General features: G+C 40.9%; 1 protein-coding gene across 10 annotated transcripts in view; it reads left to right on the forward strand.

Annotated features, from left to right (window-relative positions):
* The window catches only part of LIMCH1 (LIM and calponin homology domains 1), a 188,135-nt gene that overhangs the window by 114,034 nt on the left and 48,687 nt on the right, over positions 1–25,414 (forward strand). For 7 of the 10 annotated variants that reach the window (XM_068403830.1, XM_068403832.1, XM_068403831.1 and 4 more), the window contains 10 exons: positions 2,377–2,487; positions 7,030–7,225; positions 11,651–11,900; positions 12,576–12,848; positions 18,240–18,530; positions 19,723–19,977; positions 21,306–21,650; positions 22,354–22,674; positions 23,243–23,476; positions 24,450–24,698. In XM_068403830.1, coding sequence (XP_068259931.1) covers positions 2,377–2,487; positions 7,030–7,225; positions 11,651–11,900; positions 12,576–12,848; positions 18,240–18,530; positions 19,723–19,977; positions 21,306–21,650; positions 22,354–22,674; positions 23,243–23,476; positions 24,450–24,698 — 2,525 coding nt within the window. The remainder of the gene's footprint in view (positions 1–2,376; positions 2,488–7,029; positions 7,226–11,650; positions 11,901–12,575; positions 12,849–18,239; positions 18,531–19,722; positions 19,978–21,305; positions 21,651–22,353; positions 22,675–23,242; positions 23,477–24,449; positions 24,699–25,414) is intronic. The other 3 variants (XM_068403834.1, XM_068403840.1, XM_068403835.1) reach the window with 2 other exon arrangements.

The following is a 25,414-nucleotide window of genomic DNA, read 5'->3' on the forward strand; positions in this document are numbered from 1 at the left end:
ATAGAATCATAGAATCATTTTGGTTGGAAGAGACTTTTAAGATCATCAAGTCCAACTGTTATCCCTAGCCCTGCCAAGTCCACCTCTAAATTTCATTTCATCCTGTCTTTCCCTTCATCATTAGAGTAATATCTTCCTCATCCAGCACACAAAATTGTAGGGGAGGAGTTCAGCTTTGACATTTTAGCACTCTTGTGGGCACTGGCTAAATATCTTTGTACAGATGCATTGTTTTAAAGGTAAAGTTTCAAAGTATTCTTCACAATGTGCTTGTAGGCAATATATGCTTTCCAGGTGCATGATCCTGCAACCTCAGCTGGCAGCCAGTCGAAATTGCTTGCAAATGTGACATTTTCAGGGCCGGAGCGGGGGGGAGCGTGGGGAGTGGATAAAGAAGGGAAGAAGAGAGAAAGTGATCAAATGCTAGCAGAAATAAATAAAAATACCATAACTTTCACCAGAGAACTGAATGGCAAAATGAATTGGACCGTTTCCTGGTTGCTAGGAATACTATATTTGCAAGTGCTTTCACTTAACTTGAGAACATGTACTCTAGGAATTTTTTACATAAATTTGTTGAGTAGTGCTGGTTGAAGGAAAACAGCTGAGATAAAGGTTGTTTCAAGACAGAAAAAAAATCAGTATTGGTGAAACCACCTCCTTTCCCTCAGCATGGTAGTATCAATTTGGATGTAATTTTAAAACCAAGGGAAGAATTTCTGAACTTTATTAAAAATGTTATTCAGTTATTTCATGGCATGTATGTTATTTATTAACTAAAGGGAAATATAAACTATATTTATATGTAAAATATAATATATTTTACGTTAGGCACCGCCATTGTTTTTAAACAGGGGATCTGTATGACACATGCTATATCCTTTCCTGTCAGGGACTCAGCTGGATTGCTGCGTGTGATTTTGGACATCACACTTAAATGAAAAATGGGGATGTTGGAGAAAGTTGATGAGAAAAGGCTAATCAGCAGTCTAGCGTATGTGACTGAGGCGGAAGCACTGAAGGAATGTGGGTGCATATTTTAGGGAAGAAGAGTCTGACAGCAATGTCTGTCCACAACACACCCTTGGGATTTCTCGTAGTCCTGTTTTCTTTAGTTTGCTATATAGTATGAATTATATGGCCCTGTCCCATCAAAACATAAAATACTATATTTCAGTTTATTGCTAACTTTGAGACAGTTAATGGCAACTATTATTTATTATTGGTTGCACATCTTTTCCACATCAAAATATTTCCTGTTTGCTCTGCAGTTAAATGCTTTGCAATGTCACAGAATATGCAGAAATAACGAGCATTAAATGAGAAAAAGCCCTAAGTTCTGAGATGATGTTTGGCATTTTTAACCAGTGCAAAACACTGAACTGAGTTGCCTTTGACAAACAGTTTCCAGTCCAAGTTGCTGCTGCACAGGTACCATTAAAGACATTGCTTTAAGTGGAGACATATGTGGGTGCAGAGAAGGACTGTTTGCTTTCCCTGTATGATATAAACATCAGCATTCTTGGAGGTGTTAGATTTGACCATCATGAACATCTTAAGTTCTCCTTTCCTAAAATAAGCGCAGCACCAACAGTGTCAGATCAGATTTCTTTGCTACCTAAAGGAGTGAGAGGGTATATAAACATTTGCAAGAGCAATTCTTGGCTTTTTTTCCATGCTAGTTTTGAAGTGACTTTTGAGTTATGGAGAGACATCAAATCACAATTTGAATGAAACCACTAACTCCTTCCGCTGTAGTCTGGTAGAAACAACCAGATGCTCATGGGTTTTGATTAATCTTGGGCTAAGCATTTCTTAAGCTAGCAGAAACCTGGAAATAAACGTTCCCATGTCATCTGGTTAATTACATTAAGGTGATTAAAAATGGAACTACCTTTTCAGCCCTTGAAATAGACAGGCACACATTTCAGATGGTTTATTTATTCCATTAGTTTTAACGGTTTTAATTAATGACCACTAGTATTAGTACTTTTTAGGGATTTTTTTTCCTATTGGATTTACAAACATATATTTATAAGTGTGTCTTCTCGACAGTTTCAAATATCTTGCCTAGTTTCTCTATTCAGATTTATTTTTGCTGTTTCTTTTCCAGGCAGACATGGCAGTTTCATTTTTTTGTAAAACTACTGGGAATATGATGTGTTAAGTTACATATTCTGTAGGACTGTTTAAATTTTCATAGCTGCCCAATGTATTTATGTTTAACCACTGACAGACACTTCCCTTTCAATTCTGATTTATAACAAAATCTTGTGCTGCTGTGCAGTTTAAAATAAATGAGGGATGCTGAAGGAAAGTAAATTTAGCTAAGTGACTGTGTAGATGGCTTCAATTAATTCTTATTAACTTCTGCAGGTGTTAGTCACCATTTATTGGTTAGGGAAAGCGGCAAACAGCTCCACGTCATATAGTGGATCAACCCTGAACCTGAAGGAGTTTGAAGGTTTGCTGGCACAAATGAGAAAGGTATCTTTTTGTTATGTTTTGGGAATGGAAATTTTGTTTGAATTATTACTCCCATAAATAACCTGTTTGTTGCTAAATATGAGAGAAGTGGGGGGGCTGGAGTACAAATTACTTAGTAAACCCCCACCTCCTTCAAAAACATTTCTGACTCTGCCAAGACATGAACACAACTTTCTTTGGCAGCCAGCTTTGTGGTGATATCAGTGATGCAGCATGTGATGTCAAACAGGGCTTTAGAATTGTCACATGGCTCTGTCGTCTTCATTTCCATAGGTTTTGGTTTGAATTATTTTCGTTTATGACACTGAGTTCCAGCTAGAAGAGCTGAGACTCAAAAGTAAGGTGGCAGGACTCACAGGAGTAGAGATTTTTCTTCTTTAAAACATTCAGTCTCATGGGCAGCTCTTTTGTTTTTAAGTTGCAACATAAGTAAATAAAGCTGAAGGGTAGAAGGAGGAGATTATGTTTCACCAAGGGCATAGTTATGATCAATCTGTGTTTTGCCATTCTCTTAAATTCTGGCTGAAATCATATTTGGTGGTTTATGATGAGTTGAACTATGTTGGAAAGGAAAAGTTGTGATTGCTGTAGGGTGGTTTGGGAACTTTTGGTTGAGCGCTCCAGCATGCCCTGAACCTAAACATGAGACACTTAACCTCAGAAATGGTTAGCATTGATATCCAAGCGTGCATTTACTGGGGGTGGAAGGGCCAAGGAGAAGGCATGTAAGAAGATGGCAGCACCCGGTGCTAACATTGCATGTGTTGGACATATTGCTCATGAAAGGCTATGCAGATATTTTCTCCAGGCCACAGAGAGCTTTGTGCCTGCTACTCCCTCCCCATCTCATGTAATGGCCAAGTCACCATAGGCAGTAGGGTTTGGGGACTGTGGGAGACTCTTGACTCTCCTTGAGCTCTGTGCTACTGCATCTGCACCAGTGCAGCTCTTCATTCTGGGTCTCAGAAGGTCAGCACTGGATTGCCACTGGAGAGGAAGAAATACTTGGCTGACTGATAGCAGTTCCTATACTCTAGAGTGACCAGAGAGCCTTAATTAGACTGGTAAAATCCTTGTTTGTGAGCTCAGTTCCTGTGAACAAACAGGTGGAAATAGAGAGGAAAAAGAGAACAACGTCCTGCTTCTCTGTAGGGATTTATTTTGGTCTTCGTTTTAAATGACCTGTGCTAATCGCTCGGGACTTTGCCACTTTGTCAGTGATACAACTGAGACTAAGCAATAAAGAAATTAAGTTAATACTTGAGTTGTTTGAGCAGCAGGGAAGGAGCAGTCCCCACTTCAAAGAGTCTGAAAAGTGAAAAAAAGATTGACAAGGGAGATAATGGAGAAAAATACCCAAAGTGCAGGTTGTTATAATGTTAGTGCCGCATGGTATCATGGTTTATTTTTTGATGTCTTGCAGCACGAGGCTCCTCTCTTTCCAGGTCATGTTTACCCATCAAACTAATAGTCAGGGCATTTTGGAGGTCCCATCTTGAGCTGTTTTGTGGGGTGAAGTAGGCTGGGACCGAAAGGCAGCATTCTCCAGGGAGCTGATGCTCGTTGAACGCCTGGCTGGGCAGCTCGGAGCGCTGCAGGTTGAGGACAAAAGCAAGAGGCTGGGACTTGATTCATTGCAGATGTTGGAGCTGGGAGCAGAGTAGAGATCTCATAAAAGCTCAAAGCTAAATGTTCCTTTAACGTAAAAACAGAGCACTTTGCAGTCCTGAAAAGTCTTGTTTAGGTGGTACTGTTACAAAGGCCACTGGCAACTTTCAGATTATCTCCCTACTCCTGTACCCCTCAGTATTTCCCATTGGCAATTGTGGGTTTGTCTGTTACTGAATTTGAAGAGGATTTGGTTGTAAAATAGAACATGTTAATCATGCTGTGCAATACTCTGATGTTCTTTATAGCTGAACTTGAGTGATGAAAAGACACTTTATCACGTTCTGTACTGGCATTTTTTTCCACAGAATTTAATAATTAAATCGACCATAAATTCAGTCTGGTTTAGTTTTTCTGTTATAAATCCTCTCTGTCCTCCTTTTTTAATAAGCAAATCAAAAGACAGCTCAGATGTAAGTTGTCTCGGACTCATCTTTTTCTGCTTCTCATACTGAAAGGGCTATTCATTTCTAATTTCATTCATGCTACTCTGTTTTTAATTTCATTGACTATTTGGATGTGCATTCTTCTTTACTTTTAAACTGGAAATTCCCAATGACAAAACACCCATGGCTTTTTGATTATATTTAGGAGGTGGAACTTCCTGGAGAAACGCATCTTATATTTGGCAATCACACTTTTACTGCCACTCAGTGACATATTGTGTTTTTAATTAGATAATACGAAAGACTAACGTGCTGTTGCATGTCGTATTGCGGCATTATCAGTCCTGCAGATAACCACTTTCTTTTTGCCATTGATAACATTTGGGAGATGATGTTTGCTCAGAGCAGGACAAGCACCCGTCTGTGAGATGGCGTTGGGCTGGGAGAGCAGCTTTGCCAAGGGGAAGGCTGTAAAGAACATGTTTACAGAAGCCTAGGATCCCATCCTGGTGCCTGCCTCCTAATTCCTGGTGAGCGGCATGCAAAATTAACATCAACAGGCCTTTGAAAGTAGGGTCTGCAGAACTCAATAGTTCACAGTTGGACTGTTTTCAAACTCTGGGAGATAGTGAACACAGGATGGGGCTTTTTGCCTGAGTTTAAGTCCTGTAGCTGCTGAGCAGTTCTGTGTCATTCAAATACAGTAATTTAGGAAAATGGAAGTGTGCCTGAGGATTGAGAATAGCTGATTGGTATGAAGGGATGAGGGGATTTAGGGAATTTGGATTTTTAAAAAGATTTTTGGATCGTGTCACAAATGGGATTTTGATAGGATTTCTAGATTTGTTCTTGGATGTGTGTAACTCGTGCAGGTTTGAGGGAGACATCTTTGTTGCGTAGTGTTTCTATCAGCATTTCAGATCACAAAGCAGGACTGAGGAAGGAAATTACGTAGAATCCAATTACTACTTTGTTAGATGAATTTGATTTGTTTTTAGAAAATACTTTCACTTCAGTTTGCAGTGAGGTTACTTACTGACATTACCACAGTTTAACTTGGCCTTAGGGGACCTTTTCTGCTGCCCTTAATGTGGTATTTTGGCAGTGTAATAGTGAGTGGCACTAATTAAGCCTCCTTCCTGAAAAGTCTGCAGGACATTGGGTCTGACCTCTCAGTCTCGCTTTGAGCCTCCCTCTTTTCCAGCGCAGGAGCTTTGGTGTGTTACTGCAGGGCTCTCCTCCCTCCATCACTTCTACAGCAAACACGCTTTCTTGTGGAGGTGGCCCACCGTAGCGTATTGTGATGTTCTTGATTTGTCTTCTTGTTGGTTATGGTAGTAACGGGTAAAACCTTAGCAGTCCAGGACAGCAGGAGCTGTGCTCAACATAGCCATTGTGCTCCAACTAGTGGTAAGCAGGGGGTGCTTCTTAATTAGGAATTAATATTCAAATGCTTCTGGGGGAAAAAAAAAAAAAAAAAGAAAAAAAATCACATTCCAACCTCTTTGGGTCACAAAATGTCAGTCTGATAATGGCACCCACATCTCTGACTTTACTTACTCTTGGGGGAGAAGAAAACAGATTTATCTTTGCATAAAAGTAGTTATTTTTGTTTTTTCTCAGCCTGTGCGATTGTAATTAGTGTTAAGACGCCCTCTAAAACAAGGGATGTATTATAATGCAAGGTTGAGGATGGCTTCTATTGACCTTTTCCTCTGCTGGAGTTTCAGTGTTTTAGTATGTGCTGCTTGCACTGGAAAGAATTTATAATCACAGGGCTGTCAAAGACAACCATTGTTCTCCCTGCTCTGAACATGTGGGTCAGCTACAAGTGCTTTCATATCCCCCAGAGCCAGGAGCTGGCAAAGAGTAAAGAGCACAACTGAATTCTTCTGAGGCATCAGGAAAAGCATTTTGCATATTTTTCATTGCTGACTGCTTCAGAAAGACATCCCTCTTTCATAACAGGAATTTCTCTTCAAGGTAGAGGGTGGCTGGGGCACACTGCTTCATTATTTTTCCGAGCTGAAGCAGCAACAACAAATGCTGTCTGCTAGTGTCCCAGCCAGATACAATAGATGGGCAAGGGGAGGGGGGGATCTTTTGGAAAGCAGCAAACTTAAACCTGATGCAAGCACAATGTTAAACTTGTAGTGCCTTTGCCTGTGCTATGGACTATGGAAGACAAGTCAAGTTTCAGGTTACTTTCAGTTTTGATCGGTTTGTTAACTTGCTTATTGCAGCTTTTTCTCAGTTCATCATACTGATCTAATGAGGGCGGTTTTCTCTTAATCAGCATAAAATTGGCAGTTATTGCAAGCTTGCACTTTTGTTTGGAAGGGGAGAAGGGGTAGAAAACAGGGAAACCCTTTTTTGGGGAGGAGATTTTTAGTATTTGGGAAGATGCTTTGTTGTCTGATGTGTAATGGATCTCACGGGTATGTCAGTGGCTTCTTTATGAAGAGGTACCTGCTGTACTTCCATGTAGGAAACGGAGGATATTGAGAGCCCAAAGCGCAGCATTCGTGACAGCGGCTATATAGACTGCTGGGACTCTGAACGCAGCGATTCCCTCTCCCCGCCTCGCCACGGCAGAGATGACTCCTTTGACAGTTTGGACTCCTTTGGCTCCCGTTCGCAGCAGACACCATCTCCAGATGTAGTGCTCAGAGGGAGCAGTGATGGTAAGTACTGGTCAGAGTGCGGCACATGCATAACGTTGTGACATGTAAGATTTCTGGAGCAAATGTGCCATTCGGAAGCTGGACACAGCCTCTGAATCGTGCTAATCTGGTGGCAGAGCTTCTCTGTGAATGCTGATTTGTGTTCCCTGAGGTTTAGATGACTTTGCCAACAACTTACTTGAAGTCTGTCTCAGGATAGCATAGCATTGGAAAATGAGTTACATCATTGCAGTGTAATTTTATGATGGGAAGAGTGCTTTTCTGGGTTACGGTGTAAGAGGATGTTATGCAGACTCGTTTTAAGTTATAAACTAGGCTGGAGCAAGAAATAAAAGCACAGGAACAGGGGAAATATTGAAGTGAATAAAATGCCTAAGTAAACCCTGGGCAGATAAAAGACACAGAAATATCTTGGAAATGTCTGATACTTGACAGAGTTTTGAAGTCTGATGCACAGCGTTTTACCAAATGTATTTATTTTCGTGGTATTTAGAAAATTGGGTAATTTAATAGCTCCCGGCATCAGAGCTGTGGCCATCTTTGTACACCTTTCAGTGAGGACATGCAGCTCTAGGCTTACAGAAGGGGTGCTGCTTCTCTGCCTTTCTTGTGTGATTCCCAGAGGCTTCCAGAGGCTTGTAAACACAGCGTGCTGGATGGCATAGGTGTGGACCATGCACTTAGGTTACCTGATGCAAGCAGGATTCTGGTTCAGAACAAAAGGATGCTTGATTGAGGCTCCCTCTGCATGGTTACATTCCTGATGAACGGATGAATCAGTCAAACTTCATCATCAGATGAAGTTATGTTCCACATATGAACCAATTCTCCTTAGTAATGTTATATATGTGATAAAAAAAGGAAGGGCAGAAAGGCTTTTTGGTAAGAACCAGATGTTCATACTGCTTTTGGCAGTGTGAAAGAAACTGGTGCTAATCATAACCGGACACATGAAAGATTTCCTGGGGTAATGGGGAACTCCTTAAAACTGAAAAGCTGGCAGGGAGAGCTGGTATTACAGCTGAATTATGAAAGAACTGTGGGGAAAGCAGGGCTAAGATCTACTCTGCTGTTTTGAGTGGCCTGTGGTACCGGGGCTGTTGCTGGTTGGCCATCCAGAACCAGCTACTGGGGCTGATTCCCTGAAACAGCCTCATGCTCCCTCAGACACTGAACAGAACACAATCTCCACATTACAAAACATTTTTTTGCCTTCCCAAGTGAGACAGAAGTGTGGTGTTGGCAAACAGGAACACCTCTCACATGTCCTAATCAAGAAGTGTTGCTGCATCCTGGGTGTTCAAGGGAGTGTCCAGTGTCCCTGCCTACTTGAAGTTGGTGGGCATCCAGCTACCTATGTCCTGTAGCTGCTTCCTGTCAACTGCTGCTGTATTAGCAGATTTTAGTAAGATTTTGTAGTTGGTTGTTTGCCACAGCTAAGACATACTATCTTGTCACGTTCTTGAGTCCATAACAAATACAAAATAAGATGCAAGCGTATAAAGCCTGTTCTTAAAAAGTAGTCTTTAACAATATCCAGACCCAGGGTGCATGCAGGTGCTGTGTGCACATGTATGACTTGTCCAGCCGGCCCTTTCTAGTATGTCCCGTTTTCCCTGCTTGCTGCTGCCAAAACTTCACAGCTGTCTCCTCTAAGAGTTGCAGGTGAGGTGTAGCTTGGCTGACCTCTTTTCTGTTGAACCTCTTCCTGTGGCCTCAGCAGGTCAGTGTTTCACTCAGCTGGATGTACTTTTTGATACAAATAATGTATATGCAAAGCTGGATGGAAGAAAAGGTTCTGCTTGCATTACTTCTCTCTCCATTCAGATAGGAGCTTTATCCTATATGAACCCAGTAGTATGATAACGAAATAAAACTATGATTCCTTCCACTCCTAGAAAAAAAAAATTCATCAATGGAGATCATTTAAATAATCCTAATGTGATGATTAGTTTAGGTGGAAGCAATAAGTAATACTACTTTCACAAATGCCATTTGTGATTAGCCCCACTGTTTAGGAACTGCTCTGGTGTCCTATGCGGACCCTGTCCCTTGGCAAAAAGCAAACAAAACCAGTGGTAGAGCAGACCAGTTTGTTTAAAACACAGTAGAATTGCAGACTGACCTGCCCATAAAGTTGCTGATGTACTCAGGAATGAATAAAATCCTCTGCTTAGCCAGCAGTTGTGCATGGATCCTTGTACGAAGGATCTGTGCATGTCAGTGGTGTATAACTGCTTGTTACGGGTTGTGGAAACTGGCTGCTGCTGCTTCTACTTGGAAATGCAGAACAAAGTTAAGGTTATAAATGTAGAGCACGGCTGCATCTTCCATTCAGTGCTTTGGCTTCAAGTGCTTTTTTTGCAAATTGGAGCTGAAAATAATTTCACAACTAAAAGATGAATAATTAAAGAAGCTGTTTGTCTTGGAAGTATTCAGCTTGGGGATGCTGGTAGGCACATCAGTAATGAGGGAGAGGAATCTGTTCTAATTCCTCCACTGCTGTGGTTATGTATTCCAGCATTTCAGTCTGCCAGTTCAAGACTGGTTTTCATGTGATACAAAAATAAACACCAGTCAAAGTCAAGAGCAAACAGAGTAACAAATAACAGTAAGGGATCTTTTAATTTTCTTTTGGCTCCTCTGTGGCCCTGCTCAGTCTAATGATATTACAGCTCTTCAAAGCTCAGCTGTCCTCAGACACCCGTGATTCTGTGGTCATGTCTCCGCTTTTTGTTTAGACATAGACTCAGATTACCAATCATGGTGCTAGTTATCATGTGCTCTTAACCAAAACTGTTCAAGCAAAAGATTACTGGCAAAAGTGCGTTGTGATTTTTATCTGACTAGCTCATTTCCACTGTGTCTTGCTTTTCTTACTGTACCCTTTCACTCTTCTTCATCTTTCTCCAAGCAAACATTGAATAACTCAATCTGCTGCAAAAGCTCTTTGCAAATAACATTCCTAGCATATTTAGACCTCTTTTCTTCCCCCCCCTTTGAATTATACACAAGCTACTTGTGATTTTTATGACTTCATTGTTTTCAGTTGTTCATTAGGTAGCTCAGTGAATTAGCTAGTAATTTACTAGCATGGTGAATTAGAAAGAGGACACAACCTGTGTGGCTTCCCCTCACCCCAAAGAGGGAAACAGCTATTGCATATGCAGGTGTTGCAAAGGAACCAAGGGCCGGAGACATCCAGCGCTCCAAAGCTAGAAGATTTGAATGCTGGTGGGAGAAATGGCTGAATATGCTCCATTTCACCCATCAGACCAGGGCCTGTGGTGATGTTACACTGCTGGTAGAGAACTATTTACATAGCTGCTTTGTGAATTACTTAAAAAGGCTCATGATGGTGCAGGGAGTCTAGTGAATGTCTATGAAGTGGCTTCCAAAACGGCTATGAGGGCAGTTCCACTGCAAATGCTCTTCAAGGTATTTGTGCTACCATTTGGGAGTTTTGTTTTCAAGTTGTAAAAGTCTTGCCTAAGTTTGTGTTTTAAATGGGTTGTAAGTATCAGGAAGCGTAGTTCATTTGAACAAAATAAAGTCACTCAGCTCTGTTGATCTCCCATCTTATTCTTGGTAACTCTCAATTTTTCTCTTTCACCTTATTTCTTTTCTTTGCCAGCAAGCATTCTTCAGTCTTTGCTGTACTGATCTAACCTCTAAATCCTGGGATCCCTTCCCTCTCTCCTTGCACCTTCCCATCTGAGTATCAAGTCTCTCTCTCTGTTTTGTGGTGTGCTAGACTGATTGACCCGGCAGCTGATGAGACTGGAGAGAGACCGTCTGAGTCTTCTGATTTATGGCAGCTGATGCTTTTTCTCAGATTTTGATCAAAGTTCATGCTGTGTGTGCTCACATTGCCCTTGATATGTGTGTGTAGAACCATCCACAGATTCCTGCCATTCTGTAAACATACAGCATGCAGCCCTTTTTTGTTTGAGCTTGTGCTATGCACGTGGAAGTCTAGGTTCCAGAGTGTGAATCAGGTCAAACATGCCCGTATGTACAACTAGGAGTCATTTGGGCTTTAGTCAGGTAAGCTTCTGTAGCTGTCCTGTGTGGTGACAAGTCTGGCTTAATCTAACCCTGAGTTTTTTGATGTGACCTATGGCTGAAGATTTTCAGGGGTAGAAAATAAGGGTTGATTGAAAAAAATGTTTACTGTGTAGATATTATGGCCACTACCTTCAGTGACTGATTTTAAAATATAAATACAGGTTAAAGTGGCCTTGTTTTTTGGTGCTCACATGCTAAATGTAATTTTTTTGGTGATGTCTCCTCTGATTTATAATAAAAATAAAAAAAACAAAACAACAAAAAAAAAAAAAAAAAACAAAAAAACAAAAAACAAAAAAACAAAAAACCAAAACAATGGATGAAAGTAAAAAGAGGGGTTTTCTTCTTCCTCACTAGGGAGAGGAAGTGACTCGGAAACTGACCTGCCACACAGAAAGATGCCAGATGTGAAAAAAGATGATATGTTGGCGAGGCGGACCTCACACGGTGAACCTAAGTCAGCTGTGCCTTTTAACCAGTACCTCCCTAACAAGAGTAATCAGACTTTCTATGTACCCGCTCCACTTCGGAAAAAGAAAGTTGAACGAGAAGAGTACCGAAAGAGCTGGAGCACGGCGACTTCACCGCTAGGAGACAGACCTTTCAGGTAAGACCGGCCTGTCCGACTTCTCCCTTCCTCAGTGATGATGTTTTAACACTTGCCTAATATTCATTCTTTTCATAAGATGTATGAAGCGCCTTCTGCTGTAGTAAATCTTTTGCTGAGATGGTACTGATAAATTGGAGCAATTGGTGAAGGTGGTAGAAAAGCAGTGAGTGGAAAATCATTGTCTTGATGTCATTATTTACCATACAATGCAATGTATAACTTGTGTTTGACAAGATGTTCGTTAATATAAGTACCGTGGATGTTGACTCAAACCTAAGGCTGGACAAAAATGTTCTGGATGATCTATCTCAGTTCTCAAGACAGTTACTCACTGACAAATGATACTTGTAAGTAACATTTGATGTATTCAGTCAAAATAGGTAATATTTTTGCTGTGTTTTATAAAAATCAGTTTATTTGTATGTTGTATTCTATACACCAGTACAGTTTATGTAGCTGTGACTATATGTTTCTGCATGCTGTTTTTGTCAACTGATATTTCACTTTTGATATGGCCTGAGAAGCAACTTCCATTAAAGAGCATAATTATCTTCCTGGATCATTCATCAGAGTATCCTTTGGTGTCTTAATATCAGCAAAATGTGCTTATAATAAATAAGTGTATATGTTTCAGGCAGAGCATACGTTAAACTACCTTGTATAATTCAATAGCAAACCCCACCCTGAAACCATAGAAGAAGAACAGAATGAAACACCAGGATTCTGTGAAAATGAGAAAGTGGGCTCCGTGGCTCCTGAGACAAGCTCCCTTAAAAATCAAGTAGGTTTGAATCAAAATGAAGGAAACTCCATAGACCAGTCTCCTTCATGTAGTGCAAAAGAAACATCAGCACCCATGGGGAAAGATGCAGAAGAGATCAGAAAGTTAAGACGACTGGAACAAGCTGGCATTAAGGTCATGTCAGCAGCCGAGCGCTATGGCAGGTTAGCTCAACGGTGTGGGAAATTGTGCACGCTTCATGTTTTTTGGATTGGCTGAAGTGTGGGTTTCTTCGGTCCGCTGTGATTTCACTTCCCGTAACAAAAATCTGGTCTGCTGGGCACTCACAATTGCTAGTGAAGGTCTTGATCTGAAAAGGCTTGTGATGTGGCAGCTGTGGATTGCGGAGTTGTATGCTGCTAACTGCATTTGTGTTGAGAAATTGTATCATCTTACAGCGTAATGTAAACAGACTCCCAAGAAAGCTACTACACAGACTACTTGTCACCTTCCACCTAATGCTTTCTTGCATTTAATAAAAAATATGTATAAATGTACATTAAAAATACCTTGTTTAGGCAAAAGTTTCAGAAACTTGCTTTACTTGTTGCCGATGGGATGGTTTAGTTTACTGAACCACACTTTTTAGGTGGTTAATATTTTTAGCTGTGTTAATAAGTGATGCATTTGTTTTTAATGGCAGGAACTATTAAAGTACCGTGCTTGTTAACACATGTACCAGTTAAAGCATGGAGGCATAGTTCAGCAATCATAATTTGACTGACTTTGGCATGGAGTGTTGGTAGTTATTCACTTATTACCTGTGTTATTTGTTTTTGGATGTTGTTCAATTTGGTTATTTCCTGTTCTTTAACTCAAGAGCTGAATGATGGCTAGGCTCACTGGCCATGCCTTTCCATCATCCGATACTGGATCCTCATGAAAAATCTCTTTCTCATGAGGATGGCCTGCAAAGCAGAGTTTTAACCAACATGTCAGAAGACTAGGCTCTTAAAAATGATCAAAATGGTTTGGCTAAAGGGTAAGTGTCCAAATGTCCTCCCGTCCAAAACATTTTATGTAGGATTGTGGGGTGAAATCCTGACAGTGAGTAGGTTAGCAGATGCTGATCTACAGTCTGGGCTTTGAAATGTAGAAGTTAAAAGTACAGCTCTTACATGATACAGCTTGTTTATAGATCCAGTGAAGCTTGTCTGCGTCCATACACAGATGTGCCATATGCAGATAAAACAGTCACAGTGTATATGCTGTTGTCTGTCCTTTTCTCAGGTTTGCTTCACTGTTGTCAAGCTGTAACAAACCAGCGTTTGTATGTGGTTGTGGGGTACTATAACAAAGGCAGATGCTAATGAAGATGAACTGTCCGTCATGAATTAATCCTTCAGGCTCAATTAGTGTGCTAGTCAATCAGGAATCCATAAACTGGTAGGATACTAGCATAATCCTGTTCTGAGTGCAAGGCTGTACTATTAATGGTAGTAATGTAGTAATATGTAGTAATAGCTTGTGTTTAGCAGTGCTGTGCACAACAAATAGCACTTTGCATTTGCATTTAGAAGATGCTCACCACATTGAGAGTCCCTTTGCCAAACCTGTGCTTGATCTACTGGCTTGATCTTCATGAATGAAGCACATGTGATCAAATGTGTGGTTCTTTGGCGTGAAATCAAGTGTCTTCTTTCCTTGGGCAATCTGTTGTCCTGTCAGGGCTGTGAAAGAGAAGGGAGGAGAAATAACAAACCTTTTTCCTTCCTTGCTCTCAGTGGAAGCAACTCGTGGAATTTGGCAGCTGGGGTAAGGAGGAGCTGCTGGTTTTCTGCCCCAGCTGAGGGTCAAAGAGCAGAGCTTTGTAGCCCAGGCTTCACCATAGTGAAGTAGGAGCCTGCTCCTGGGGATTGTTGGAAGACGCAGCAGAAAAGGCACTGGGGTAAGAGGTCTGTAAGGAAAATTATTTTCATGTGTAAGTGGAAGAATAGTGGGTGATGAGCAGGGAATAATTCAGTAGTGACACTTTAGGATACAGGAGAGCATGTAATCATCTTTCTTAATGTTTCATTATCATTCCCTGTTCTTTGAACCTCTCCATTTTCTCTCTCTTCTTCTTGGCATCAAATTCAAATTTCTGAACTAATGGCACGAAGCAGTTCTCAATCCTTCTTGTTTCTGTATTCTGATTTTTTTTCTTACTCCCTCGTCGTTCTGTGATGCCAGCGTCTCTTTTTTTCACCTGAGGTTATCAGTTGTCTTCCAGTTCCTCTGAGTTGTTTACAGGCTGTTTCCTCTCAACATATTGACCTCTGGAGGACACCCACAGTGACTTTGAGTTCTACAAGGCATCTAATTGTTCCTAAAGCTGAAACTCAATGGGGAGCCTTTCTGAGTCTGGCACAGGAAGGATTTGAACTTGTATGCAAATATATTTTTTGCTTGGAATCTGAGTACTTATCTCCATTGCTGTAGCATGTTCTAGGAAAGGGCCCCGTTGAACTAGACACTATAGAAATGCATGCCAAAAAGCATTCCCCTTTCCCAAAGGAGTGTATTGTCTCTTTATAGCATGTTGTTTTATTGATGTGTGATCCTCCTTGCTTGCTTATTGTCTTCATCTGTCTCTTATTTACACTATTGTATCTGAAAGGTGAAGATGAGATTCATGGAGACTCCCTAAAAAGAGAAGAATTAAGTGTGTTGTAGTAGATGATGGAGAGGAGGATGTAAGAAATGTGAGCAAATGTTTTTGGCATGTTCATTGCAAAAGGGACATGGACTCTTATCTTGACGGTGCATAAGCATGCAAAACCCTTTGATTGTTCTGAAATGCAATATAAGGATATACAACCCTGTATGAGACCCTGCTTCAGGGATTGCAAATGCCCACAGTCTGACACTTTGGAAGAACCTGCTGTACTAGCATAGACCTGGGTGTTTGTTTCTGCAAGGGCTGGGGCTGGGTGTGCCAGAGCGATTTGCAGATCTGCAGGGAATTCTGGTCCATTGCAAGCTTCGAATCTACAGTCTTCACTATATCTGTGGTAAACTGGCCTTAAAAGGCACTTTTGAGACCGTTACAAACCGATTCAGAAAACCCCAAAATGTCACAGCTAATCTCTGATTCCATTAAAAACAAAATGTAAATGAATGGAAAATATCCTTAACCTAGAAACTGATTGCTGAAGTCTAGTTACATGCTAAAAGCTGTAAGTTCTTTAGTTATTCATTACGATGACTCATAGTTGCTCTTTTGAATATTATAACTCTGTATTTCTTTGTTGCCAAAAACATCCTTCTCAGAAATGCTACGTTTGATGCTCTCAAGCTTCAATAGCATTGGCGGACATGAAACTGAAAAATCCAGCAGTTTTTACTGAATAATGACTTGGTTATACATAGCTCTTAAAAACTGAAAGTATAAAACAATATCCCCAACCTAAGCGGCTGAATAAATACTCATCTTATTGATTTTCATTTAAGAAGTAAATATAAACAAGATTTAATGGAGTATTGTGTGATTTTATACATGCCCTTCATGCCCAGGGTTCTGAAAATTATTTCCAAATTACTAGATTTCAAAAAAGTGTAATGGTACCAGTAGTAAAGTCTGATAAAAAATGGAGCCAATCATATGTAACCTGGCTTATTTGGGAGAAGAGGTTCCAGTGTATATGACTTTTAGGTAACTGTTTTCCTTTGTGCATAAAATATTAGACACCATGTTATCTACTTTAGATCTCTAAAGTTTTCAAATTCTTGTGCTGGGGAAAACAAAAGATGTCCTAGGAAACCGTAAATGGAAAATCACATTCTTTCCCTGGTTGTGTTCTTGAACTTAGTGTATTGCAGGTTTAAAAAAGCCCGTTGGATTTGGGCAAATTACACTAGCGCATTGACAACCTGTGATTTAGAATTGAGTGATGTGATATGCCTGTTCAGCAGCGAAATTTGAACCTGAAGATGACCTTGTAAGCCTCTTGGTTTGGTATGTACGAGAGTCAACATCCTTAGTAAACTTCTTACAGTATTATTTTAGGGAAGAAAGAGTAGGAATTGTTCTTATGAGTGGAAGCTAAGGGATAGGACAGTACTTGCTGAAGGAGGGTTAGAAATGTGGAGCACTGCAAAGCATACAGCAGCTCAGAGCCGTCTGTTCCAGGTGGTTCTGAAGCTGTTGTGAACAGAGATGCTCATGAGGGAGAGGGACAGCAGCTCCCTTTGGAGTGCCGTCTGCCAGTGATGTCTGTTGCCTTAAATGAAATCTTGATCCTTCAGAGACATCTAAGGGAAAAGTTGCCTTTGGCTAATTTGAGAGCATGCTCTCCACATAGCTAACGGGGGGTCCTGTGCGTTGCAGTGTAGCAAGGCAAAGGCAGGTTGTTTTGTATTGCTCCTCTGTCCTCCGAGGCCTGAGCCAGGCTGACCTATCAGGGATGGTTTATGGCTTCCCCATAACTTTCTCCAGCAACCTTATTAAACAGTCCTTTGAAAGGGCAGCTGGGGCAGTAAAACAAGTGGCATGTGTAGTGGGCTTGCAGGGCTTTAAAATGTTTTAGAAAAGCAGCTAATTATAGCATTACTGTTTTCTTAAACAGAAGAGAAACTCAAAGCAACCCCTGAGCTGTTTAGATTTGCTTTCTTAATGTCACTGTTTAGTCCCTTGTGATACCTTCTTTTTGCCTTTGTGTAGCAAGGTGTGCTATGTGAAAGAGGAAATGCAAGATATTTGCAGCCTACACAAGTACTGCATGGAACAGTCTACCACTTGATATCCAACTTTCTAAAATATCAATAAATATAATTTGATTTTTAAATGGGAGGGTCTCATAGCTCTTGCCATCTGTCTTTTCAGTTTGCTTAAGAGTATTGACTGTTACAAGTTAAAATAAGCTTAATCTTTCTGGGTACTGGCTGTCAAGGATCTTTAGCGTTGTAATCTTCAGTAACAACAAGGCTGTGTTGGTGTCAGTCTCGTTTCTGATCAAGGCAGATGGCAGTGAGTTCCAGCATACCAGTATCACTAGCATACTGTTGTTGTCGTCATAGCGACATGGCATAGAGGGCTTATTCTGGGGGAAGGGGAAGGTTAGTTAGGGAGAGAATCAAGTGTGGATGTGTGTGAGAAGAAAAGCAGTTAAGACTATTAGGGCAAGCACCCTCAGTGATTTCTCATGTCTTAAAAAAAAATAGAGCCATTAAGAAGAAAAAGTGCCCAATATCCGGTATTTCAGGATTCAGCAATGTTGGCCAAGGATCAGGTATTTGCATCAAATCTCTTTCTTTGTTTGAAGTGTTTGAGAAGTTTAGTACTGTCATTTACAGTACTACATTCACTGCATCTAGTATGTTAAACTAGTTCTTACTGATTCTTCTAGCTATAGCTAAAATCAGTGAAGATCCAACACTACTGATTTTCTGTGTGAAGTCCTTGTGGATTTGTTACCTGTATAAGTCTTATTTATAACAAGGCTTTGCCCAATCTAACAGCAGCCTGGAGCACATTTGATTAACTGTGCTTGTTTTATGACCTGGAGATGAGTGCTGCCACTCCCTTCTCCTCCCCTGGTGCTTCAAGAGCTTTCTTTAATTTTGCTCTGTGTCAGTAAAAAGCAAACATGTGAAGGCAACGGAAGCACCCCAGACATCATCCTTCGCAGGGACAACCCCTTCATGACACATTACCAAGGGAAGGATTCTGGTTCAGAAGACGAAGCAGCCAGCAGAGTTCCTGATTTAGAAAAGGATGACTTTGCCACCCGGAGAGCCAGAATGAATCAACCCAAACACATAGTTCCATTTAACTCCTTTTTAATTGGACCCTACACAAGTAAAGATAAAGGTAAACTGGAAGACATTAAAAAGCCTTTGCAGATGGAAAAGCAGGAACATGCAAGGTGTGCATTCATGGTATTTTTCTTTCTATTATAATGCTTAATTTTACGTGGCTTATTGCTGTGTAGGACTAAAGCTGTCTTGGCTACAAAAAACTTACCGGGTAAAATAAATTCAAATGCTGTATCATAAAGTGAACAAAAAAAAAGATGTAGATTACTTACTCTAATTTTTTAGGACCAGGAGTTTAAACTGACTATGAGTGTAAATAACATAAAGACTAGACGCTTTTGCTGAGCATTTTTTATGCACGTTTTTGGATGCATTTTTTTCATTTAATGCCTTTCTTTTAATACCCTGCAGAAAACATGGACTTAGTCTTTAGTTAATGCACTGAAGAGATATATATATACCTGCTATACTGCACCGAATTGTGTTGCGCAATTCGGTCCTATTTTTTCTTATATAGTATTGTTTTTGGAAATGGCTTATGGCTTACAAGGTTTCAGCCTAGAAAATCTCTTCTGTCTTCACTTCAGTGATGCAGACCTTTAAGAAGTTGCTGAACACACATATCTGCTAGGCACACATCTTCTTCAGGAAACAAGTATATTTGTTTTATTTGTGCAAAGAGAAGTGATCCTAGATAAAACCACTATATACACATTACAGTGGACATTAACTGTACTAACTGATACATTCAGAAAACTTCTCTTACTATGTAGTAGCTCTTTTCAGTAATGTAAAATGTGCCTTTCAGCTGCTGGTAATTTGATTATATAAACATTTTCTAATGACTAGTTTGGCAGGGCATCTGAAGAACCCATAACCAAATTTTAATATTCTAATGCTATTGACATGACTCTAAGATCAAAGAAATTCTGTAGTATGTTTGCGAGCAAAACTTGAATTCACTTTGCTAATAACATGAAAATGAGATATTTGGAACTATTTACGAGAAAGCTTATTGCAGAAATACTGAATACGGTACTAACTTAAAGATTTTTCTTGCTTGAGCTAGGAATAGAAGTCATGTGATGAAATAGTCTCAATAGTGCATGAGCAGGGTAGCATAGATAAAGAGGTTTCAACTTCAAATGATTCCATGTCTAATTCCTAAAATTAATGTAAAATTAGTCTGCTTATAAATTCAGTTTTATCTTCTTGTACTCTGAACCTCTTCTATTGACACTGATTTATCATTGCTGCCTCAAAATATCTTTTCTTGCTGAACTTGAATGTGCGTTAAATTAGAAGAAGACGGGTGCACATGGCATCGGCAAGGCAAGTAGTGACAAGCAAAGATAGCCCACTTCTGCAAACTGAGAAGACTGAGTCAGAGGAGGAACAGCAGGTGAAAGTGCCTGATACTGAGAGAGAAGATTTGGCTAAATGGAAATCTCAAAGTACCCTTCCTCAGCTACGAGAAGATGTGATTTCTGTGAATGCCTCTATAACAAAAGCAGATCTGGAGACTCGGAAAAGATTGAAGCTGTCAGGGGAACCCAGGTACGGTTTCTGCCTGTGGACAGGATTGGCACCTTAGGAAGCATGTTTAGTATGTCACGATCTGCTGTGTGTGCTTGTGCTTTTAAGCTTGAAGAATGCCTTGATGACAACCAGTCCTCACCTATTTAAATTTTCAGGAGACGTCCAAAATCTATACAGGGATGCTGTCTATCTATCATGAAATGAAAGTGTGTCCATCATTTAGAACTACTAGTAGTTCTAAATATGGTAGTTTCACGGTCACTCCCCTGGTGGACAGTCTGTGTCATATTAGAAAAGTCCCTATTGTCTTGTGGATCAACCTGTTTTGAAGCTGCCCTGGGTTGAATAGCGCAAAGGTGCATGTGACACCACTAACTCAGTAGCAGTGTGCTCCTGCTAACCAATCTATCTTCAGGACTTGGGGCATTATACCGTGGGGGGTATTAACTGAGGATCAGCATCTCTTTGCATTAGTGTGGCTATACTGCTTGTGAGACCTGAGCTAATAGATCTGCATGGCATTGTACTCCAGTGCTGAGTAAATACACCAGCACTGTTTGTCACTGCAGCAGGAGTTTCAGGAGCCTCGTTGTGTGGTGTAGGCAGGCTCTTATTGTAAACTAAACCTCTGCCAATGGAGCTGGTATAAAGCAGTTATTCTAAGCTATTGCTCTATGGAGGTGGGCTATAATGTATGCAGATGATTTGTGACTCCAGTAGGAAAGGATAACTCCTAGCCTTCCTGTTTAAGCGCATCCATTTTCCAATTAAAGGTGGCCATCTGTTCAGGCATTCTTCTAACAATGTGGTTACTGTGTATAATTTTAGCTCTAATACAAAGTATCAAAAGTCAATCATTCTCTTGTCTCAAAGACATTAGTACTCTCTCTATTACTTTTGAGGTGATTTATTAAAATCAAGATTCAGTCCCCTTGGTTTAGGATAAGTGAACTGCCCTTCCCAGTGCTCTCATGCCACTGGAACTCCCCCATCACAAGGTGGGTGTGCTGGTGCTTGCACAGTTCTGGGTAACACTTGGCCCAGGTCTACATGAGCAGATAGGGGAACTGTGGCTTTGTTAGGGTGAAGAACTGAGTCTGGAATGGGCCATATGCTACGTTCGTTCCCCTAAGGAAGGGCTTCCATGGATGTGCTCCCAGAGTTTCCCCAACAGGTTTGCAGTATCTTAGATTTTATCTGTAATTTGGGCCTCAGTATACCACAGCTGTTTGTACCTGCATCCTTGAATTTTAAAATAAAAATCCTTCAAAACCTTAGGAGCATTTAATTTGCTTTATTCTGGCATCTCATTTGCGGGGGATTCTTTTATTCCTCATTCATACTAGTGAAGAAGATTTCAAATGTCCCAGTGACACTCTGCCACCAGCTGAAATCATGGTGAAAGCAGCAGCCCACGATGATTTTGCTGTCCGCAAAGCCAGAGCAAACAAAAAGGCTGGTAGCCCCAAGCAGAAGTTTGTGCATTTTGGGCCAGTAACTGAGATCGATCAACAGAAATGGGACAAGCTCATTATTGGCAGAGCTTCATTCAAGAGTGGAACAGAAGAGGAAAGCAAGAAAGATGATGTGGAGAGTCTCTCTGGTGTTGAAAGTTCTCCTTCAACCACTGTTGGCAGTCTTGGTTTTGCTGAACACAGCAATGAAGTGTCTAAGCCACAGAATGAGTCCAGGTATTTGGTGTGGCTTAGGAAGCACTGCTGAGCTGGAAATGAGACCTGTTCTTGCAAGATGCTGATCTGCATGGGGGTGGACTGCAGCGTAGACCTAAGAGCTGTTTACACGCATGGCCTTGTTCAGAAGACATCTGATGCCTTCACAGTATCTTAACATGTTTAGGGTGACGCAAACCAACGCTGTGCAAAGGTCTTCTGAGAGCTTGCCTCAAAATTTCTGATGAGCAGTAAAATCACTGGTATCTCAGAGTCTGAGCTGTTGTTCAAGCTTTTTCTGCTTCTTGAATCCCAGCAGCTTTGCTCTGCCTGCTTTCAGCGCATTAGAATTTGTTATTCATCTTGCTGGCCTTGCTGATGTTCAAAAAGTGCTTACTTCAAACCTAATGGATTTACTTTCTTTTTGAAGATGTAATGCTGAAACCAAGGTGTATTGGTGCTCTGTGTTTCTGTCATTTATCTGGAAGAGAATTACAGCGCTGGGAAGTTCACATATTAACAGAGCTTACATTTATTTGGCTTTTCTTTCATAGCTTAGTCTGTGGCTGTAGCAAGAATTTTTAATGAATGCTTTTAGCAAACAACTCATTCAGTTAAATTTGTGTAACATTTGCAAACTGAATTGAAGGACTCTTCTTCTTACCTTTCATTTGACCTGAGAATGTTTTGTTTATCTCACCCCTCCTCTCAATCTCATCTCTAGTGAGGTAGCCAAGTCAGGTACAGATGACTCTTGCAGGAGAATGCTATCACCTGTCCCAGCTTTTGGCATCATCTCTGAGAAAAAAACCCTGTGCTGTTTGAACAAATGGCAGAAAAGCACTGAGGAAGAATGCGATGGGCATTTACCAGACATTGAGAGAGATGATATGTTGGTTAGAAGGATGGGAACTTATCAGAGGTGTGCTCCTAGCCCTGTTCCCATACGTTGTCCTCCCCTGTCAGTAGCTCCTCATCTGCTGCAGCAGCAAGGGGAGGCAGTAGCTCGTGAGAAGGATTTGAAGACTCCACAGGAAGCAGAAAGGTCAGAGAACAGAAGTGGATCCCTCTGAGCCTTATGCTTGGTTTGTGTGTGGTGTTAGCTTGGATCAGTCAGCAATGTTGTTCCATTCTTTACATGGCCTTTAAAGATGTGTTTTACTCATTCATCATGGCATGTGCTCTGTTTTATGAAATTACTTACAAGAATGTATCCTGTGAACATAAACCCGTCTGTTTTCTTTCATAATATTTAAGTACTTCAGTTGTTAGTTACAATTCAGCATGAAAACAGTCTTTCATCTTTTGGGGGGGATTTCTTTTGCAATCCATGGTGCTTTGTCCAGACTTTTATGCCAGCTTCCAAGTGAATAATTCCTTGCATACATTTTTATGCAATCCGCAGCTTCTAACATATGACCTACGTAAGTGTGGCATTCAGCATAGTTTTCTCTCGCTCTCACTCCATGCGCTGTAGCTAAAGGTGCCTCATTGTCCATCACTCTGCAACTGTGTTTTGAATAACAGTACCCCACATTGCCTGAGCAGCCGCTTGCCTTGGGCTGTACAAGTGAGCGTTATCATGGAACAGTGTCACTTGTCTCTCTGAGCAGTACTGTCACACAAGAAGAAAGCCAAGAACAGCTTGAAATCCCTCAGCAGCAGAGCGGTGGAACAGAAAACAAAGTGAAATTTCCAGACCCACAAAGAGATGACATGTTGGCCAGAAGAACTGGAGCTTTCCTAAAACAGCCTGGGCCCAGTGTTAAGCAGTTCCTTCCCACACCATTTTCAAAGCAGCAGAATAAGCAGGGCACAGGTAGAGAACTTGAGAAGAAAACTACGAGGTAAGAAAGTTGTGATTCTCTCTTTCCCTTGTAGCTGGCCCTGTGGGCTGTTTGTCAAGATCTCTTGATCTGGAGGAGTTGCTGTTGGCCCAGCAGCAGTCTCTTCTGTACTTGTCCTCGATTCTGTGCCGACACTTTCTGCTCAAAAGAAGGCAATGCAGGGCTTCTGGGCCTTTCGGTAGAGTCTTGTAAAGACTCAGAGCAGAGCTCTACTAGAGGCAGAATTCTAACAGTGTGCGGAAACAGATAGGTATAGCAAGATTGTGTTACATTTGCAGAGGTTTCTGGTTAAATATGAGGTAATCATTACAAATGTTTCCAGCTAGAAGTAGAGGTGCTGGACATGATAGGTTAGATGCATGTCTGGCTTAGCTGGTGTCAGTGACTTCCAAACAGGAAATTCTGAGATCCCTCCTGGTAAGGCTTGGTTCTAAGCACCTTTGTTCAGATGAGTAGGGCTGTGTGGGGAAGTTGGCGGTTTAAGCCTTTGAACAGTTATGCGTTGGCTGGTTGGGCCTTGTGGAAGCAGGAGTGGAAAAGTTCTTATTCATCAGCCTCTTCAAAGTACATGAGAAGGGAAGGATGTGCATGCACCTGTGCATACACGGATGAAAAATTAGTGTACAGCTCAGCCAGGAGAAGAAAAACCTCTGTCATCTACTGCAGAATTGAACAGTGGTTTGGTGTTGAGAATACTTTAAGTTTGAATAGCTTAGTTAAAATATGTACTTAATACTGTAATCTTTGGCAGTGTTCAGGACAGTTTGCGTTTCTGACTTAGAGGAATAGAAGTACAAGCTCTCTATTAAAATTGTGTTTTATGCACCTGCCTCTCTTATCTTGTCACCTGTCAGCTATTTGGGTTTGTGGAGGGTTTTCTGTTAAGTTACAGTTATGCTTTTCATTATGTATATGTGATTTTTCAAATGTTGCTTAATACATCTCTTTGCACTGCTGCCTTTGGCTCACTCAGGCCTGAAAAAAGTCCACAAGTCTGCATTAATAGCTGTGGAAAACCTGTAATACAGCTGCCGCAAGAACAGCAGCAGGGGCAGGAAAAATGCCATCTCCCTCCTGCAGGACAAGATGAGCCTATTTGTACTGCCCAAGTGGGTGAAGGTAGCATTAATGAAGTTCACCTTGATCAAACATCTAAGCTCCAGGGGGTTCCTGAGGAAACCAAAATGGAAACATTGTCATCCAAGAATAAGCATCTGCAAACGTGAGCTCTCTATGGTGTGAATTACGCAGCTTGCACGCCCCTGTGTGCACACTTCAGATTTCAGATTTTCCATTACCTGGTGTGTTTTCAGTCCGGACTAAAATACTGTATGTCAGTAATACTCTTTTTAGAAACAAACAGAGTAGTTGTGTGATGTATTGTTCTCTTCTACAGCTAATGAAAGGAAATATTTGATTACAGTATATTTGTGAATTACAAAAAAGGTTTATGAGTAGCAGAGGCTCAAGTAGACTCTGCTGGGCATCCTCAGAGTGGATGCCCATCCACTCTTCTCTGTGATTAGAAAATGTTCCAGTGTTGACTTTTGTACTTGATGTTCTTTTATGATAAATCCCGGATACAAATACATGGTTTGCATGACCCTAAACAAGACTGTCACTTTAGTGGATGACACTGACTTGTGTATTATCAGTACCAATCCCGTGGCTCACTTTCTGCCTATATTTGTCTCTTCCATGCTTCAGTAATGGTGATTCTGAGCACTGCTGTGGAATGTAATGGTTAAGATTTGTATCCATTCATCGCATGTGTGGCACTTAATGTAAATGTTAATATATTGTCTGTTTTCAGTAACTATTTTCTATATCCATGTTAGGTACACTTCAGCAGATTTTTATAATGGGGGCATTAGTATGGGGTCAGGGAGGGGATGGGTGGTGCTCATATGTAGTTAGACCTTCAAATGATTAGGTAAG

Source organism: Nyctibius grandis, chromosome 6, assembly GCF_013368605.1.
Source record: "Nyctibius grandis isolate bNycGra1 chromosome 6, bNycGra1.pri, whole genome shotgun sequence".
Taxonomy (NCBI): Eukaryota; Metazoa; Chordata; class Aves; order Nyctibiiformes; family Nyctibiidae; genus Nyctibius; species Nyctibius grandis.